Genomic DNA, 18,598 nt, shown 5'->3' with positions numbered 1-18,598 from the left:
TTAAAATTATACCAATTTCAATACTTGGCAGTTTTTAAAACGTTCTTACAAAAAAATGCTCGTATTTAACTCTGTTTGTTTAATATTGAAAAACTAGCAAAAACCACATGCAAAATGCACTACGAAAATAAAAATGCTTTTCGAATAAAAGTTCTGACTCGATGTGGTAGACGCCGCGCTATAGTAATAATAAAACCTCTCTCGCCGCCACACGGCATTATATAGACCCGTGTGGTTACTATTATATTTTATTTAAACACTTGTAATTTAAAAAAAAATTAGTTATATTTAACATTAGTTCTGTAGAATGATTTTATTTATTTGATTTAAACACATTTGTAAGTTAAAGTATTTTCGCTATTTAGTTGTTGAAATCAACATCATGCAATAAGGAAAATAAATAGAAAGATAACACTGTCTTTACCAGTACATTTCAATCAATTTAAATTAAAAAAAATAAAAAGAAAAATCAACAAGCAATATAATAAAACAAATTATAAAATCTATACTTAAAATACTTTACAATTTAAAATGTAAAATAGTAAATTTCTATACTAACATTGTAAAAAAGATAACTGTATTTAAAGCCATTTTAACTATAACTTTATATAAATATTTATTTATGTTCTGGCAGTGAAAAAGTGAAAATATTTAAATTACATTTTGATTTGCTGGATTTTAGGTACTGTAACCCATGCAGTTTTTTCTAAGTCTTGTCAAAATAATTTTTTCAGCTAGGTGGTGTGGTTTCATCCACGCCTGCTCCGCCCAAACCAGCAGATAAAGCTTTAACGATGTAGGGGTCGCATTTTGAACCTTCACGAAACTCGTCTTTCGTCAGTTTACCATCGCTGTTCTAAAAGGAAATTTAAAAATTTTTTTTTTTAATTTTTTTAAATTTTGTTAGAAATTGCCCAAGGTTTGATTCCCACTGACTCTAAGTCTTAAACAGTACACATTTACGCCAAAGCACAAAACAAAACCAATTGGTAGGTTAAGGCAATACTACAAGGTCATTGAACATGAAGTCGTGGGTTCAATCCCCACTACTCCCATGCTGTAGCGCCCTCGAGTAAGGCTATATAAACGGTATAAACTTCTATTGAGCCAGCACTTAATCAGCAGCATAAATATCGGGCAATTATAATCTATAATATCCAAAACTGCCACAGGCAACTCGAGACTGGGTCGGAGTAACTGATGTTACTCTTTGTTTAGGTCGTGCATTCGACCTTCCCACATCGAGGATAAAGATATACAAAATAAATATTCTGAGCTGCCAAAGACTAGGTCTGGTTAACAAAAGTAACTCTGCGTTTAGACGATAAAATTAGCCTTCTTACATTAAGAATATTTAAACGTAAACCAAGTCAAAAACAAATATTAAAGCACATTTAATGTAATAATAAAATTCATTTTCACTAACAGCAAATACTTTTGACAGTCCAATTAATTTTCATTACTAAAACTGACAACTATCCACAAAGGTTTGATGTCACTTTATACAAGAACCAACATTAAACTATCGACCGCAGATGACTTTAATGATTTATTAGCAATATCGATTACCGCAAAAGTTTAATTTCTAGCTGTCAGTTTAACAACATGTAAAAAAAATTACAAACCTGATCCATTTGCGTAAATATTTTGTCCACCCTTTTTTCAGGGGTATTTTCGTCCTCGGGTAAGTCCATAGCGTTGCCCTAACAAGAAAACAGTTTATGCTTAAGGCTTTGGGACCATACTGTTAAGTTAAAGCAACTTGGTGTAGTGTTCAGAACATTTGGCTTCACTACATGCGATTTTGGGTTCGAACCCCACTGCTCTTATGCTGTAGCGCCCTTGAATAAGGCGCTATAAACGGTATGAATTCATGAGCCATCATAATTAGCACCTCAACTATCGAGCAATTATAATTTATAATATCCCAACTGCCAAAGGCAACTCGAGACTGGGTTGGGATAACTGATGTTACTCTATGTTTAAGTCGCGCATTCGACCTTTCATATCGAGAATAAATATATAAAAATAGGAGCTGTATTTAAATATAAACATTATTCTTACCACCATGGTGTAAATAGCATCTACTATATTTAACATTTCTTCTCTGGTAATATAACCATCATGGTCAAGATCGTAAAGATTAAACGCCCCTGTTTAATATAAATAATATATATGTCAAACTTGGCATATAAAACCATTATACTATCCAATATAATAATGTGAATACTCACAATCTAATTTCTCATCCAAGTTTCCTCTAGAAGTTACAGATAACGCTGATATAAATTCTTTAAAAGTAATAAACCCGTCCTATAATAAAATATAATATAATTAACCACTAAAATTAACTTTAGAATGAATTAGTATAAATAGGCAAAATTACTCGATAAAATTAGACTATTTTCATGCAACTGGCCTATGCGTTTATGAACACTTAGTTTAAATTGGTTAATATTTATTTATTTTTACTTTGTCCGAGTCGAAAACGTTGAACACAAAATTAGCAAATTTTGACGGGTCGCCGTCTGGAAAAAACTGCTTGTACACATTTTGAAATTCCTGCAAAAAATAGAAAAGTAACAACTTAATTAAAAAGTAAAAACTTTTTCTTTTTTTAATCATTATATTAAATAAAATTCAACTTTTAATCGAATTGTGAGATTTTTAAAGCAGAATAAATAAAAGACCCTTTTAAAAGTCATTTTGTGAAATAAAACGCAAACGACTGCAAAAATCGACCCGTTAAGATGAAATAGATAACCTTAATCAATTATTGAAAAGCAGACAATTTTCTAGCGCATATATCAATTATGAAAAAGGAACTAGGTTCGCAGAATTTTAATTAAAGGCCTTATGGTAGCTGTGGTTTAGTTAGCTATATTTGTTTATTTATAAATACTTCTTTTTTTAGATATCCTTTTGGGCAATCTTTCATGAAGTCTCGGTACCATCTTTGTAGTTCCTTCTTGTCAACTGAAAAAAATCAAAAATGATTTAATTTAATTTACAAATAATATGGAAATAAAAAGATTATGTCAGAAATTCTTAATTACTAATACTACTATATTTGCCCTAGTTGAAGGCATTTAAATTTTGTATTATCCTGCTCATATAGTTTTAAAATGAAGTTTTATTTAATAGGTAAGAGTTGATATTAATATAAAGTAACGTACTTTTATATATTCTAGCATATTTATTAATAAAAGTATTAATAACTTGCACAATTAGTATTCAAAAACTTTAAAGTTATATCAATATTGAGATATTTTTCTCAATTCTTGTTTATAAAATTTAAAAATCAATATTACAGAACAAGTAAAAATGTGCAATGCAGCCAGTAAGCAACTATAAAAATATAAATAATTACAATGTGTATGCTTTTGCAAATCCAGGACTTCCTCTGCGCTAAGTTTACTACCACCTTTACCCATCGTGGCAATGAATGTACGAGCCTTATCAAGTTGAAATCTTCAATACTATATCATTAGAATATTATATAACCTATGTCCTATCTTTAATCTGTTATAAAAAACGGATAAATGTTAAGCCTTCACTTATAACAGCTACTTCCCGCCTTTTTCTACCGGACGAGCAGTCATTAATATTAGACTAACGACTGTTTTTTTACGCTACATAAATATCCCATTTAGACTTTGGCTGTTAGATGAAAAATATGCAAGCAACAGAAACTGTTTACGTTTTAAAATAAAAAACAATGTAGGTTTTGAACGGCAAGAACGTGTAATCTTTCTAATAGGGTAACGACTAGAAATGCGAGGTCGATATTTCTACATTTGACTTTAAGAAATTCCGTGTTTTTTCCCAAAGAAAAAAAACGCAGCGATCGATATACCGATAATTTAACCCGTACCCTGCCTGATTGCTTTATTTGCAAATCCAATTACCTATAGGCTACATAAAAAAATGCCTAACTTTGCCAGTATCCGCTTTAATTAACTACTTTAAAATGCTTTGTAGTTTGTTAACAAGGCGCTTAAAAAATGGCGCTATAAAACCATTTTAAAAGGATGATATGAATAAATAATGTCAAAATAAAACTGATTGGTCCTATCATAAATAAATCCATTTATGCAAAACCGCTGGGAGATGATGGTCTAATTGGCATGCCATTCTCGGTTATTTATAGATCAAAATAAAAGTAAAAAATATATAATAAAGGCTGTGGTCTACTTGAATTTACTCAATTTCAAATTGCGGTTTTGATATACTGTTCTTTGCAATTTAGTTAAAAGCATAATTTTAACTGCCTCTGCGTTGGTAAAAAGTAGAATAAAATAGACTTCAAAATATTCTATTTTATCATTTCATTCTTATTTAAAAACTAAAAATTAGCCCTTAGTCCAATTAAAAGCCTAGCTAAAATGATGGTTGTTTTTACGCTGTTATATAAAGCCCTTACTGACAATATTTAGACAAAGCTATGTTAACTAAACAAGTAGTTTAATACGCAAGCCTACCTTGCCTAACGCGAACAAAAATAGACTTCCTCTAGCTAATGTATTTGCAACTGAAGTCTATTGTTTGATCGATCAACTGATTATTACCGCACAGAATTTTTCGATAATAATTACGTCATAGAGGTACGGGCCACAACCGTGCGTCGAAGTTAATTAGATCAATAATCGATCTTGGCCCTTCAAAACAATCGACCTAACTCTGTAAGAAAAATCCGAGGTTAACGTGGCATTACTGAACCCAACATACAGTAAAAACTAGATTTGTTGCCTTTTATGTGCCACAAAATTACGCGGAACCTTAAAAATAGGCAGATTCTATATCTTTTAATCACTTTCAAAAAAAAGGATAACTCGATTTTTCAACAAAAAAACTGAGTATAACTTGATTTTTAACAACTAACTTGAGTATAACTCATTTTTTAACAACAAATCTTAGTATAACTTGATTTTTAACAACTAACTTAAGTATAACTCGAGTTTTTAACAACAAACCTAAGAATAACTTGAATTTTTAACAACAAACTTAAGTATAACTTGATTCTTTAACAACTAACTTAAGTATAACTCTATTTTTTAACAACTAACTTAAGTATAACTCGATTTTTTAACAACAAACCTAAGTATAACTCAATATTTTAACAAGTTTTTTCGTTCTAAAAATGAATATAAACTCATATATATCAAAAATTCTTGTAAAAGTTACCTAAAAAAATATATTTTTAATTCGTTTTAACACTACATGACCTAATACAGTAAATACAGGATAGCAAACAGAAAGGTAATTTAATATTCACAGTGACTTAAAGATAGGTAAGTGCGCGAACTTATAGCAGTAACAGTTCCTTTAAAATTACTGGAACCCAACAAGCAGTCGGCGTTTGATTTATAAATGGCTAGAAAAGGACAAAAATTAAGAGTTTTTAAACAGAAAAAATTAAATTTTTGCAGGTGTTTTAAAGACAAAAAATTGGTTAAAAAAATTATAAAAACCGTTTTTTAACAATTTAAATTCGAAATTTAAAACTTTATAAACCTTTTAATACGTAAAAAATCCCTGATTAACTATAAAAATAAATTTTTGAAACGTTTTCTTTGTTTTTTAAAGAAATAAAATTTTTGATTCAAGATTTCTGTAATCCGAAAAAACACAACAAAAATTTCCTAATAACATCACGTGACCAACAAGCTCAGCCGGCCGTGACCATATTGTGTTCCTCAAATTCGGAACTCGAATTCTTCTCCTTAAAATCACTCGTCACTTGAGGACGGTAGTGAGTCGGCGCCGCTGTTGCTACGGCAACGACTTTAGACAAAGGACTTTTGAGAGTTTTCGCGAGTTTCTGTTTCCCAGAATCGTCCGGAATCGAGTCCTCGCTGTCACGTGGCGATGACGTCACCACTGTTACGTCACGCCGGGTTTTGTTGTTGGTGCTAGGCAACAGCGGTGCTTTGTTATTGTTCGGTTGATTCGGTCGAGTGGTTTCGACCAATTTTCGCGGCAAAACCAAACCCGGTGATTGGGTGACGACGGGCACCGACAGCGCGACCTTGTGGTGACCTTTTGGTGACGTAGGACTCTCATCCCTGGCCGGAAAATCGTTGGTCCGTGACCTTAACCTCCAAATGACCTTCTCCTCACCGTTAAGGTGAGCTCGCGAGCGCCGCGCAGTGGTTTGAGTGGACGAATCGGAATTGAATTTGTGATTGGTTCCGTTGGAAGAAACCTTTATAATATTAAGCTTAAAGAAGCAGGAGTACAACAAGCCTTATAATATCACACTAAGGCTAACACTATTACCGGCGTCGTGGTAATTTTGGAAATTAAAATTACTTCAAACGGCTCAGGTTCGATCCCCACTGCTTTCCTGCTGTAGCGCCTTTATATATTGCTTATGTCGAGCAAGCACTAGTCCGTGTAACAAATATTACTTTATTGCTGTCATACTGGAAGTAATAAAAACCCACTGATATTGTTCTAGGGTAAATACTATAACTGGCAAAGGGTTAGAATATTTGACATTACTACATAACACCTTAATTGAGTCGATTTACTAATGTTACTCTATGTTTAGGCTGTAAAGTAAGCCTTTCCACATTGAGGATAAATTACCAAAATAAAAAAAAAAAAAATTTTTTTTTTACAAAAACTGCTGGTTACTTACCGGAGGAAAAGAGTTTCGCAAAGCATTGTGGGTCTCTCCGCTCGACTGACCTTGGGTCACGTGGGCCGAGGCGAGGTAATGAAGCGATGAAGTATTGACTGCGTCATCGTTTGCCAGTTCTAAAGAAATAACAAAAAAAATAAAAAGGACCTCATTTAAAACACATCAAAATTTTAAATAAGGCCCCATTTAAAACACATCAAAATTTTAAATAAGGCCCCATTTAAAACACACCAAAATTTTAAATAAGGCCCCATTTAAAACACGTTAATTTTTTTTTACCTGGCATAGAAAGACCATGTGGCGGGGATTTTACCAGTTTCAGCTTAGTTTGAATACGGCCCGAGTCTTTATGCGGTAAGTTACGACTTCCCACTAAAAAATCATTAAAAATTCGATTTAAAATTAAAGGTTAAACAAAAGTTTAATTTGATGACCCTGAATTGCCAGGAGAGATATCGTAGCCAAAACACGATTTAATCGATTTAAGGAGATCAGACCGTTGGGCGTTCGAATCCCAACTGGCGCACTAATAAAATCAAAATGCCCCGAGAGTATTAATCGCATTTTTAATGAACTATCTTTTGTCTTTTAGACGAATCCAAAATCGATATTCTAAAATTAGAACCGTAGCATTTTTGGTCTATTGAAACTAGCATATACCAATTTAGTTTTGTTAATTAAAAATGTTTTTTTTGTATATATATCTTTATCCTCGATGTGGGAAGGTCAAATGCGCGACTTAAACATAGAGCAACATCAGTTACTCCGACCCAGTCTCGAGTTGCCTGTGGCAGTTTGTGATATTATATAGATTATAATTGCCCGATAATTTTACTTCTGGTTAAGTGCTGGCTCAGCGTAAGTTCATACCGTTTATAGCGCCTTACTCAGGGGTGCTACAGCATGAGATCAGTGGAGACTGAACCCATAACCTAATGTGTGGTGTAGCAAGTGTTCTTACCACTATACCACGCTGCCGGCATAAATATACTGTATATATTTATAAGCCTATCTATTACAAAACCAGTAAATCAAAAAATTTACACTATAAATATTAAAGAGGACTGTATAATAAATAACAGTAAAACTGCTAAGTTCTAACCGTTGGTTATTAAATATTTAACAGCCGTCTAATCTTAACAAACACACATTTAAAATTTACTACGTTTACATGAAAAATAAATGAAGTATATTTACCGCCGTTGGGGATAGCAATTAAACCTCGTCTTGAGTTAGGGCCAATGTCCAATGTACATGTTGTAGCCTGTAAGCTCTGTCTTAAACGTACAGTAGTGGGCGCACGAAATTGTAGCTACAAAAAATATAAAAGCTTAGGTAATTTTTTGAACGATAGTTTGGTATGTGGTATTGGACTACTGGCTAAAATGTTTCGGGTTCGAGCCGCACCAATACCACACTATTCGCTTTTGGGCTATGCGTTTACAAATAGTTTAAACACGTCACAACAGCACACCCTTTCCAATAAAAATTAAAAAATCAACAACCTTACAGTGATATAAAAAATATTTTATTTATTTTAGATGTAGAAAGGCCTTATTAACAAATAGTCTTTAAAATGAAGTAAATTTTGTTGCCAATAGTCTGTTTTTTTTTTAATTTACCGGCAGCGTGGTGTAGTGGTAAGAACACTTGCTACACCACACATGAGGTCGTGGGTTCAATCCCCACTGATCTCATGCTGTAGCGCTCTTAAGTAAGGCGCTATAAGGATAAAGATATACGAAAAAAAGGATAAAGATATACGAAAAAAAGTTGCCTTTGCCAGTTTTAATATTCATTGACCTGCCAGTGCCAGAAAGCAGTCGGAATCGAACCCAGGGCCTTGAATAAGTCCCAAACCTAAACCACAAGTCAAAATAAAACTACGAAATAATCAATTAAGTTACCTTTTGACTTATGTCTACAGATTGCCTTACCCCAACAGATGGCATGGGCATATCTACACGAAAAACGATTGTATTTTAAGAAACGATAAATAATTAAATAATAGATTTCGATTAATTAAAATGAAGTCAATTTTAGGGCAATCAATATTATTAAATACAAATAATTAAGAAAATTAATTATCTAAAAAAAATTTAAATTTTACAAACTTTTATATACACTAATGTAATTAAAAAACCTTCAGCGTGGTGTAGTGGTAAGAACACTTGCTACACCACACATGAGGTCGTGGGTTCAATCCGCACTGCTCTCATGCTGTAGTGCCCTCGAGTAAGGCGCTATAAACGGCATGAACCCCTGCTGAGCCAACACTTAATCAGCAGCAAAATTATCGAGCAATTCTAATCTATAATATCCCAAACTGTCACAGGCAACTCGAGACCGGGTCGGAGTAACTAATGTTACTTTATGTTTAAGTCGCGCATCCGACTTTCCCACATCGAGGATAAATAAAAAATAAAAAAAACAAATTATTTATTAATTTTTACCAAAATTTCCTTTAACAGATAATGAAGCAATCCTGCTGACCCTTTTTCTCACAGAAGTTTGTTTGGCTTGAAAATGTCGAGGCCACGTGGAAGCTGTGATAAAAAAAACAAACAAATTAAAACTTATTTTTGTTGTTGAAATGTTGTTACTAATGTGTTTTTGTGAAGTTACCTACGATGGTATTACTGGCAAAATTACGTCATAATTATCGCTTATTTCGCTACATAGTGACGTCACAAATACTGCTTGTTTCGCTACATAGTGACGTCACAAATACCGCTTATTTCGCGACATAGTGACGTCATAAATATCAATTATTTCGCTACATAGTAACGTCACAAATACCGCTTGTTTCGCTACATAGTGACGTCAAAAATACCGCTTATTTCGCTACATAGTGACGTCATGAAAACAACTTATTTCGCTACTTAGTGACGTCACAAAAACCGACTGTTTTTCTACACAGTGACGTCACAAATACCATTTTTTCGGTACAAAGTGACGTCATAACTATAACCTTCGTAGTACAATGACATCATAATTACTGTATACTCTACTGTTTCTGTTGATGTAGTGACGTCATAATCACCTGTGCCAAGCAACAGAGCACCATCAATGCTGCTCCTGTGATAACTTGATGGAAGTTTAGCGGAAGGTCTTCTGATCGCTTCCGGGGAGTTACAATCAACAAAATCATCTTCCTCCTCCTGGTCCTCCTCACAGAAGTTCTCCTCGACTTCCTCTTCTCCTTCTTCTTCTTCAGCTAGGACTTGCTCGAAGATTTTCTCCCGCTCCAAAGCTTCTAGAATAAAAAAAATAATTTTTTTTGAAAATTAATAAATTTTTTTAAGTAAAAATTACTAAAAATAAAAAGTTTTAAATCATGTATTTGTTTACCTAATTCATCTCTAATTTCCCCGATAAATTCTTCATCTAATTCAACATTGTTGATTTCTCCGTTCAAGTTACTTAACTCATTTCTATTTGGGGATAAAACAACATCTCTTGTCTGCAAAAAAGGTTTAAATTAAAAATAGTATTTACATTCATTTATTTTCGACTTTACAGCCTAAACATAGAGTAACATCAGTTACTCCGACCCAGTATCGAGTTAACTTTGGCAGTTTGGGATATTATTGAATATAGTTGACTGATAATTATGCTGCTGATTGGTTTTTGGCTCAGCAGAAGTTCATACCGTTTATAGCACCTAACATAGAATGTGCTATAACATGGAGGCAGTGGGGACCAAACCCAGAATCCAATGTAGCAAAGCCAAGCATAGAAGCAGTGGGAATACAGCATGGAAGCACTGGGAATCAAACCCAGGATTCCATGTAACAAAGCGAAGTATTCTAACCACCACATAAAAATAAGATTGTTAAATACTTACAAAATTTAGGATTTTTGAGTTAGAAGCTGCATTTAAAGCTGCGTTACTTATTTCAGTTCTACGAGGGCTGTCAAGTAATCCATTGTTGTGAGAGAAGATCCGAGATTCAATTTGAGCATATTTCTTGTTGAACTTCGGTGCAGAGTAAGGCCTACTAGCTACAGTGCCTACAACAGGAATAACATTATAAAAAAAATATTTTCAAATTTTAATACTGCTATGTTAGTAAGTATTATTATTAGTAAGCAAGATAATAAAAGCGACAAAACCTAAACAAAACACAAATCATGAAGTAATAAATATTACATTGAATTTATTTAATAACAAAAAAAAACAAAGCTTGCCTAGTTTCAAACCTAAGATCCTAAACTATTAAACCAACAAACTAAACAGCACAAAATAAGAACTAAATCACTTACAGAACCAAATTTAGGTTACATAATAACACTTTTACAAAATACATGCTTAAGTTTTACAACTACTGAGGTAAAGGGTTCAATCCCAACCCCTTCCATTCTAAAGCACTCTTAAATAAAGTCCTACAGACGGTATAAACCTTTGCCTTACCAAAACACAATTGTAACATAAATCAGGCAATTATAATCATTTATATCCTAATTTAGCAAAGTCAAATCAGGACTAGGTCGGGGTTACTAATGTTACTCTATGTTTGGGCTATGAAGTTGACCTTCTTACATTAAAGATAAATAAGTTGTGGGTTCAATCCCCACTGATCTCATGCTGTAGCGCCCTTGAGTGAGGCGCTATAAACGGTACAAACTCCTGCTGAGCCAGCACTTAATCAGCAGCATAATTATCGGGCAATTATGATCTATAATATCCCAAACTGCTACAGGCAACTCGAGACTGGGTCTGAGTAACTGATGTTACTCTATGTTTAAGTCGCGCATTTGACTTTCCTACATCAAGAATAACAAAAAAAAGTACAAAGAAACATTCCATTAGTAAACTAAACGCTACGACACTCTAACGTTCTTTCCATAACTACACCCAACACACTACAGCAAGACCACTAGTTCATGACCCAATCACCCATATACTAACCTCCTGCATAAAACGGTTTTAAAGCAACATTTGGCGTACTTTTTGAGTGCACGACTCGCTGGTTCGATGCCGTTGTCGAGGCAACAACTTGTGACGAAGGAAGGTTGCCACGGAACTGTTGAACTACCGTTGTCATGACAGTATTGGGTGTTGATTGTGATGTCATTAATGTGGTTGGTTGTGATGTCATGAGTAGAGTAGGGGAGGTGGTTGTTGTTTGGACGGGTTGCGACAAGGGTTCTGCGGTGGTTACAACTGCTGTTCTCCGATACTAAAAATACAAAATAATAAAATATTTTTATATTGAGGACAAACTTTAATATAATTTAATAATAAACTTACTATATATTGGCCTGGAACAAATTTCTTTCTTCTCTGAGCACTTCTGGCTCTTCGCCGCGCTTCAGCGGCCGATTGTAGTCTCTCCCTTCTCTCGGCAGCCTCAATAACATCCCCATTATAGAGTAGTACGCAATTATGTGGGGTGGTTAGGGGGATGATTCGTTCCCTTTTGTTGGATTTGTCGAATATCTCAAGGGCAAGTTCTGCGAAAATTTTTTAATTTTTAAAATAAAATAAATTTCGTAGCCTATTTAATAGCCGGATATTAGTTTGATGCAGTGTTAGGGTAACCACAAGAGATTCTTCGTTCAATTCCAACTGCTTCCATTATATGAAATCACCTTAGATTAACTCAGTATTAAAATGGATACATTAAAAAATTATTTTAAAAAATTTTTACTTAATGTTTCTGTCACAATATCAGGAATAATTTCTTTTAAAGTTTCACAATTGGTATGAAGGGCAGGATTACAATTCATTTCAAGTAAAGAAATCTAAAAACAAATCATTTTTTTTTACATAAACACTTTCTAAAAACATAAATAAAAGCTTGGTCAGCAGCAAAAGCATAGTGTAGTGGTAAGGACACATGGCTTTACTACAACAGGTCCCGGGTTCGAACCCTACTGCTCTCATGCAGCACCCTTAAGTAATGCACAATAAACGATATTAACTTCTGCCAGCCAATACTTAATTATCAGTTAAATTATCTTGGAAATATAATTTATATAATCCCAAAATGCCAACGGCAACTCAAGACTGGGTCGTAGTAACTGATGTTACTCTATGTTTAGGTTGTGAAGTTGACCTTCCCACATCAAGAATAAATAATTTCATAAAAAAAAACTTTTTTTAAGATACCTTAAATTGATCATCCACTAAAAAATCACAGCCAATCAAATCAAAGAACCCAAGTTTACATTCAAGTTTGTGTCTGACAGCTTGAAAGCAATGTAGCATAATTTGCTGGCATCGCTTCTACAAAAAAAAATTACAATTTTAAACCATAACAAAATTAAAATCTTAAATTTTACAACAGTCTGGCTAGTGGTTAAGGCATTGAATTTTATCATGTGAGGTCCTGAGATTAATCCCCACTGCTTCCATGTTACAGTATCTTAAACTAAAGTGCCAATTCTATTTACTTTAAACGTTTTAAACAAAGATACAATATCAATACAATCCAAAATCTAGCAATGTCAACTTAATACTAGGTATAATACTATAAAAGTTTATAATTAGGCTGTAAAGTTGGCCTTCGCCTATCAATGATAAATTAAAACCGTAAGCGTGGTGTATTGGTAAGAACACTTGCTACACCACACATGAGGTCAGGGGTTCAATCCCCACTAATCTCATGCTGTGGCGCCCTTGAGTAAGGCACTATAAACAATATAAACTCCTGCTGAGCCAACACTTAATCAGCAGCATAATTATCAGGCAATTATAATCTATAATATCCCAAACTGCCACAGGCAACTCGAGACTGAGTCGTTTAAGCTCATTCGACTTTCCCACATCGAGAATAAAGATATATATAAAAAAAAAAATTAAAAATACACTGGCTTACTCTTAACACTGTATGCACCCAATCTTCTGGCAAATTGTTTTTGTCTTTAAAGTTATCATTGACATATTCATTAAATCTGTCCATAGACCAAACAGTATCCTCCTTTACCTCATTATATAAAGGGTTCTTCTTTTGCATAAACTAAATAGTAAAACAAATTAACAAAACTGTTTTAATATATATATATAACAAATGCCTTATTAAATGTAAAAGTTATGCTGGCAATCTGATGTACTGATTAAAATACTTGGCTTCATTACATGTGGTCTTGGGTTTGATCCCAACTGCTTCTATGCTATAGCACCCTTAAGTAAGGTATTAAAAATGAAATTAAATTCTGCTAAACCAAAAACTAATTGGCGATTAATTAGCAGGTAATCATAGTCAAAAAAAAAAAAAAAAATTGTCAAAGTCAACTAAGACTGAGTCAAAGTAACTGATGTTACTCCACGTTCAGGCAATATAGTCCTATCAAGAAAAAATAAAGACAAAAAAACATTAAAGTTTATACGCTTTAAAATAAACACAATTATTACTTGATTAGTAAGATGTCCAGTAAGATCTAAACTGTCAGAATCGTAAGCTAGGCATGTAAGTCGGCAGTAACCATCTCTATAAAACACAACCAGAGGATTTGTACAGGCTACAATCATATAATTCCTTACATCAAATTTGCGTTGGTCTAACAGCAGTGGGTTAGTTACATATCTGTAAAAAATAGTTTGCACAATTTTTTTTCATTTTAGTTTTAGCAATTAGTGTACAGATTAGAGCACTAAACAATATGTCACTTAAAGTCCTAAGTCTTTGGTTTGATTCTTTAAGTAAAAAAAATAGTAGTACACAATTCTGCAGGTTATGTTTTTGAAAATAAAAATTAATAAGTTCCAAACAGCCAAAGCCGATAATAGATTGGGCTAATAATAGGGATAAAAAACTGGGTTGGAGCAATACATATTACTTTATATTTAGGTCGTTAAGTCACCTTTTTCACATCAAAGGTAACAAATCCAACAAAGTAAATCAGTTTTACCCCAACTAACTTTAATTTTGAGAACAAATGAATTTACCTTTGTACAATTCTAGCCATTGGAATCTTGAATGGAAGTTTGCGGGCTGATTGCACGTCATCTTCATTCTCTGCTATTCTCTCTCTAAAAAAACAAACCAGATATCAAAAACATAAATATTACAATCTATATATTTATAATATTTTTTATGTAGCCTATAGAACTTTATCCTTAATGTCAGAAGGTCGACTTTAGGACCTAAACATAGAGTAACATCAGTTACTCCGACCTAGTCTTAAGTTGCCTTTGGCAGTTTGGGATAATTTAGATTATAATTGCCCGATAATTAAGATGCTGATTAAGTGTTGGCTCAGCAGGAGTTTATACCATTAATAGCGAGCGCCTTACTCAAGTGTGCTCAAACATGATATTAAAAGTACTTGGCACTATAACAAAAAGTCCTAGGTTTGATTCCCACTACTTCTATGTCATGATTTTTAAGGTCTTTTAATACTTACTGCATTTTTTGTATATCCTCCCTGTTTCGTATTAGGTAAATCCCCTTTCCCTGATTCATACCAGTTGGCTTAGATATCCATAATTCACCATCTAATAATAAAATATAACTTGAGAAAATTTGTAAAAAAGGTAAAGTCCAATTTGGAAATACTTTATATAAATAAAGTTCGTGTTTATTAAATACGGCACAGTTTGTATAAATTTAAATTATCAGCCAAAACTTACCAATATAAGTATCGTAAAACAATTCCCTATCATCTCTTACATCTATTCTATACGTTTCTGGCAAAAAATCTTGATACTTCATTATTCTATTAAAAGTTAAATTGTGCAGTAATTAAAAAATGTCCCATATTTTTTAAAATCACATCATATTTCAGTTTTGTTTATTAATAACAAATATTAAAATTAATACTATAATTTATTAAAAAAAGTTTCAAAAAATTTGGCAAAAAAATATGAATTTATTTCTAAAAAAATAAAAAATAGTTATTATATTATTTTATTTTTAACCTGACTTTTTTTAATAAAAGCTTAAATGTAATCTAACTTACATGGGTTGGACTACAATCTGTTGTCTACAAACAAATAAATAAAGAAATCAAAAACTATAACAACTCGTCTTTAACAATAAACCTTATATAATATATCAAACACATTTTCTGTATCTAAAAAATGTAACATTCTAAAGAAATAATATTTATTTACTAAGCTGTTTATCCTATGAACCTATTACTAATGTTTATTTAAATTAACTTTAACTGATTTTTTTTTCTGTATAATTTTTAGATTATTAACAAATTGTTGATACCTTGGTCTTCCTTTTTTAACTTTGTTCATAACTCTGTCATATTCCTGAAGTGAAGTCAGCAACCCAATCTTAGTTGTTAGTAGTTTGTTGTTTGGGATTTGATATACCAACTGTTCACCTAAATATAACACAACCACATTAGAATACAAATTATAAACTTCAATTTATTCCCTCAATATACATATAAAAACTAGTCTCCACTTTTTTGTTGTATAAATCTTTATCCTCGATGTGGGAAAGTTGAATGCACGACTTGAACAAAGAATAACAACTGTTACCCCGACCCAGCCTCGAGTTGCCTGTGGCAGTTTGGGATATTATAGATTATAATTGCCCGATAATTATGCTGCTGATAAAGTGCTGGCTCAGCAGAAGTTCGTATTGTTTATAGCGCCTTACCCAAGAACGCTACAGCATTTCATACCGTTTATAGCGCCTTTCTCAAGGGCACTAGAGCAAAAGAGCAGTCGGAATTGAACCCACAACCTCATGTGTAGTGTAGCAATTTCTTACCACTACACCCTCATGTCGGTAAATATATTATACTTAAATTTTAAAACAGATTCTAAATTTGAATTTATTATCACAATTTACATATTTGCACAAATTAAAGTATAAATAGACTGTATACCTTCCCTGAATGTGTTGTAGTAGTTATGAGATTTAACTTCACACCACTTCAGTTTATAATCTTCTCTTGTTTTATCATGAATTCTCTCCCAACCAAGTGCAGTTAAATTCTCTTCAACCCTGTGTTTGAAATAAACACGAATTCATTTTATTGTTTTTTACAAAAGTAATTAAATAAAAATGTATAAAAATTTTTTAATAAACATGGTTTTTTTTATTTATCTTTATCCTCGATGTGGGAAGGTGAAATGCGCGACTTAAACATAGAGTAACATTAGTTACTCCGACCCATTCGCAAATTTTTTTTTAGTTACTCCGACCCATTCGCAAGGGTGCTACAGCATGAGAGCAGTGGGGATTGTACCCAGGACCTCAAGGTGGTGTAGCAAGTGTTCTTACCACTACTCAATGCTGCCGGTATAAAGCTTAGTAAAGCTTAGTGGTCGATATATTTATGTATTTCTAATTATTAAATAATATAAACAATACCTAGTTTATAGCCTGGTATTAAAAAATAAATTTTTGAATTTTTACTTACAAATGAACTCCATTGCCTCCCCCAACATAGAAAAAGATTTTCGGTTTCCTTCTATATCTTCTTCTTGATCTATTTAAAGCTGCAGCTTCTAATCCACTTTGACTATCATTAGTTACTTCTTCATCACTTAAAGAATTACTAAATAATAAATAAATTAGTATTATTGAACAAAAAAAATACACAAAGTTGTTTATTAACTTTAACCGCCAGAGTTGTGTAGTGGTAAGAACACTTGCTACACCACACATGAGATCGTGGGTTCAAATCCCACTGGCATTATGCTGTAGCGCCCTTAAGTAAGGCGCTATAAACGGTGTGAACTTTTGCTGAGCCAGCACTTAATCAGCAGCATAAATACCGGGCACTTATAGTCTCTATAATATTCCAAACTGCCACAGGCAATTCGAGACTGGGTTGGAGTAACTGATGTTACTCTATGTTAAGGTTGCGCATTCGACTTTCCCACATTGAGAATAAAGGTATATACAAAAAAAAAACTTTTTATGTTAGTAATCCTGCTTTACAGTCGTCAATTAAATACTCTTAAAGATATTTAAATTTTTATCACATTTAGTAGAAAATATATTCAATATAAACTAACTTTTTATGCGCTCCATCTCCATCAGGTTTAGGTCCTTCAGTTTGAAATAATGGAAAATTACTTTCTCTGGTTTCCATTTAATTGCTAAACAAATAAAATATATTTTAATATTATTATTTAACTAATTAAACGTGCATCTACATTTAGGATTAAAGTTAGTTTTAAAATCCCTGATACTAAATATTTAAATTAATAATATTAACTTATAAGATATTAGCAACACTTATTAATTATAATACTTGCTAGTAAGTCTCAATGCATAACTTTAAGCAATTTTAAACTCTTTTTTTGATTTTTTGTTACTAATTTTAAAATTTACCCTACCAACTTACCCTTTAATAAAATTTGTTTTAAATAAAAATGGGCAGAACACGCTGTCAACCATTCCAAATTTTGCAACTAGTTGAATACCGAAGTCAACAGTCGGACAGTCGCGTACGGTCAGACGGTAAAATGTGCAAAGGATCAATTCTGTCTGACAGTTTTGACAGTCTGTCGTAAATGTCTATGGTCTTTAAAATCCTAATTCATGTTTTCATGATTGTCTTACTTTATATTTTTAAATGCTAACATGTTAACATAACATAAGATAATCAATTAAACCCCTAACAAAAGGTCTTGATTTAAAACAACATAGTTGAAGGTCAGGTTACCAAGATACCAACGCTATTGTGGCCAATCATGCGAATCAACAGCTGATAATTAATTTCCCCGTTTTTATATTCATTGTAAAATCGTTTCAAGTCATTTAATTTTTGTTTAAAACACTGTATTTATCACCTAAAACTATTTTAAGTAATTCATATAGTAATTTTTTTTTCGTTTTCCATTAAAAAATGTCGTCTACAGTTTTGGCGCGAACTTTTATAGCAACTCAGCGCGACAATATACCGAAAAAAAAACATAAAATCACTGGTACTAATTAGAAACAGTGTAGTGCTCCTGTTTACTATACAATATCACATTTATGTTGTTTAATTAAATAAAAATTAACTTCATAAGGCAGAAATGTCAATATT

At 32.6% G+C, this 18,598-nt stretch overlaps 2 protein-coding genes across 3 annotated transcripts; both read right to left on the bottom strand.

The window, feature by feature from the left end:
* Nucleotides 1-390: 390 nt before the first annotated feature.
* LOC145749366 (neuronal calcium sensor 1-like) lies at nucleotides 391-3,514 on the bottom strand. Its single transcript, XM_082565114.1, has 7 exons — nucleotides 3,371-3,514; nucleotides 2,903-2,976; nucleotides 2,473-2,562; nucleotides 2,235-2,313; nucleotides 2,065-2,153; nucleotides 1,626-1,703; nucleotides 391-856 (listed from the first exon to the last, which is right to left on the bottom strand). The coding sequence occupies exons 1-7, from the start codon at nucleotides 3,432-3,434 to the stop codon at nucleotides 731-733; spliced, it is 600 nt and encodes a 199-aa protein (XP_082421240.1). The 5' UTR covers nucleotides 3,435-3,514; the 3' UTR covers nucleotides 391-730.
* Nucleotides 3,515-5,280: 1,766 nt separating this feature from the next.
* On the bottom strand, nucleotides 5,281-18,059 carry LOC145750101 (uncharacterized). Of its 2 annotated transcripts, none has more exons than XM_082566044.1 (23): nucleotides 17,912-18,059; nucleotides 17,580-17,663; nucleotides 16,979-17,116; nucleotides 16,442-16,560; nucleotides 15,811-15,928; nucleotides 15,225-15,310; nucleotides 14,999-15,089; nucleotides 14,541-14,624; nucleotides 14,007-14,178; nucleotides 13,471-13,611; nucleotides 12,762-12,878; nucleotides 12,301-12,394; nucleotides 11,901-12,103; nucleotides 11,559-11,829; nucleotides 10,494-10,660; nucleotides 9,998-10,109; nucleotides 9,690-9,902; nucleotides 9,100-9,192; nucleotides 8,554-8,606; nucleotides 7,844-7,958; nucleotides 6,926-7,018; nucleotides 6,644-6,762; nucleotides 5,281-6,205 (listed from the first exon to the last, which is right to left on the bottom strand). In XM_082566044.1, exons 2-23 carry the CDS (start codon nucleotides 17,654-17,656, stop codon nucleotides 5,669-5,671), a joined length of 3,213 nt encoding a protein of 1,070 aa, XP_082422170.1. In that variant the 5' UTR covers nucleotides 17,657-17,663; nucleotides 17,912-18,059; the 3' UTR covers nucleotides 5,281-5,668. The 2 variants fall into 2 exon arrangements, with proteins under 2 accessions (XP_082422170.1, XP_082422171.1); XM_082566045.1 differs by having other exon boundaries at nucleotides 9,690-9,899.
* Nucleotides 18,060-18,598: the final 539 nt, after the last annotated feature.

Source organism: Corella eumyota, chromosome 4 (genome assembly GCF_963082875.1).
Source record: "Corella eumyota chromosome 4, kaCorEumy4.1, whole genome shotgun sequence".
NCBI lineage: Eukaryota > Metazoa > Chordata > Ascidiacea > Phlebobranchia > Corellidae > Corella > Corella eumyota.
The sequence above is the reverse complement of the archived record's forward strand: the minus strand, read 5'-3'. Positions and strand labels throughout refer to the sequence as shown.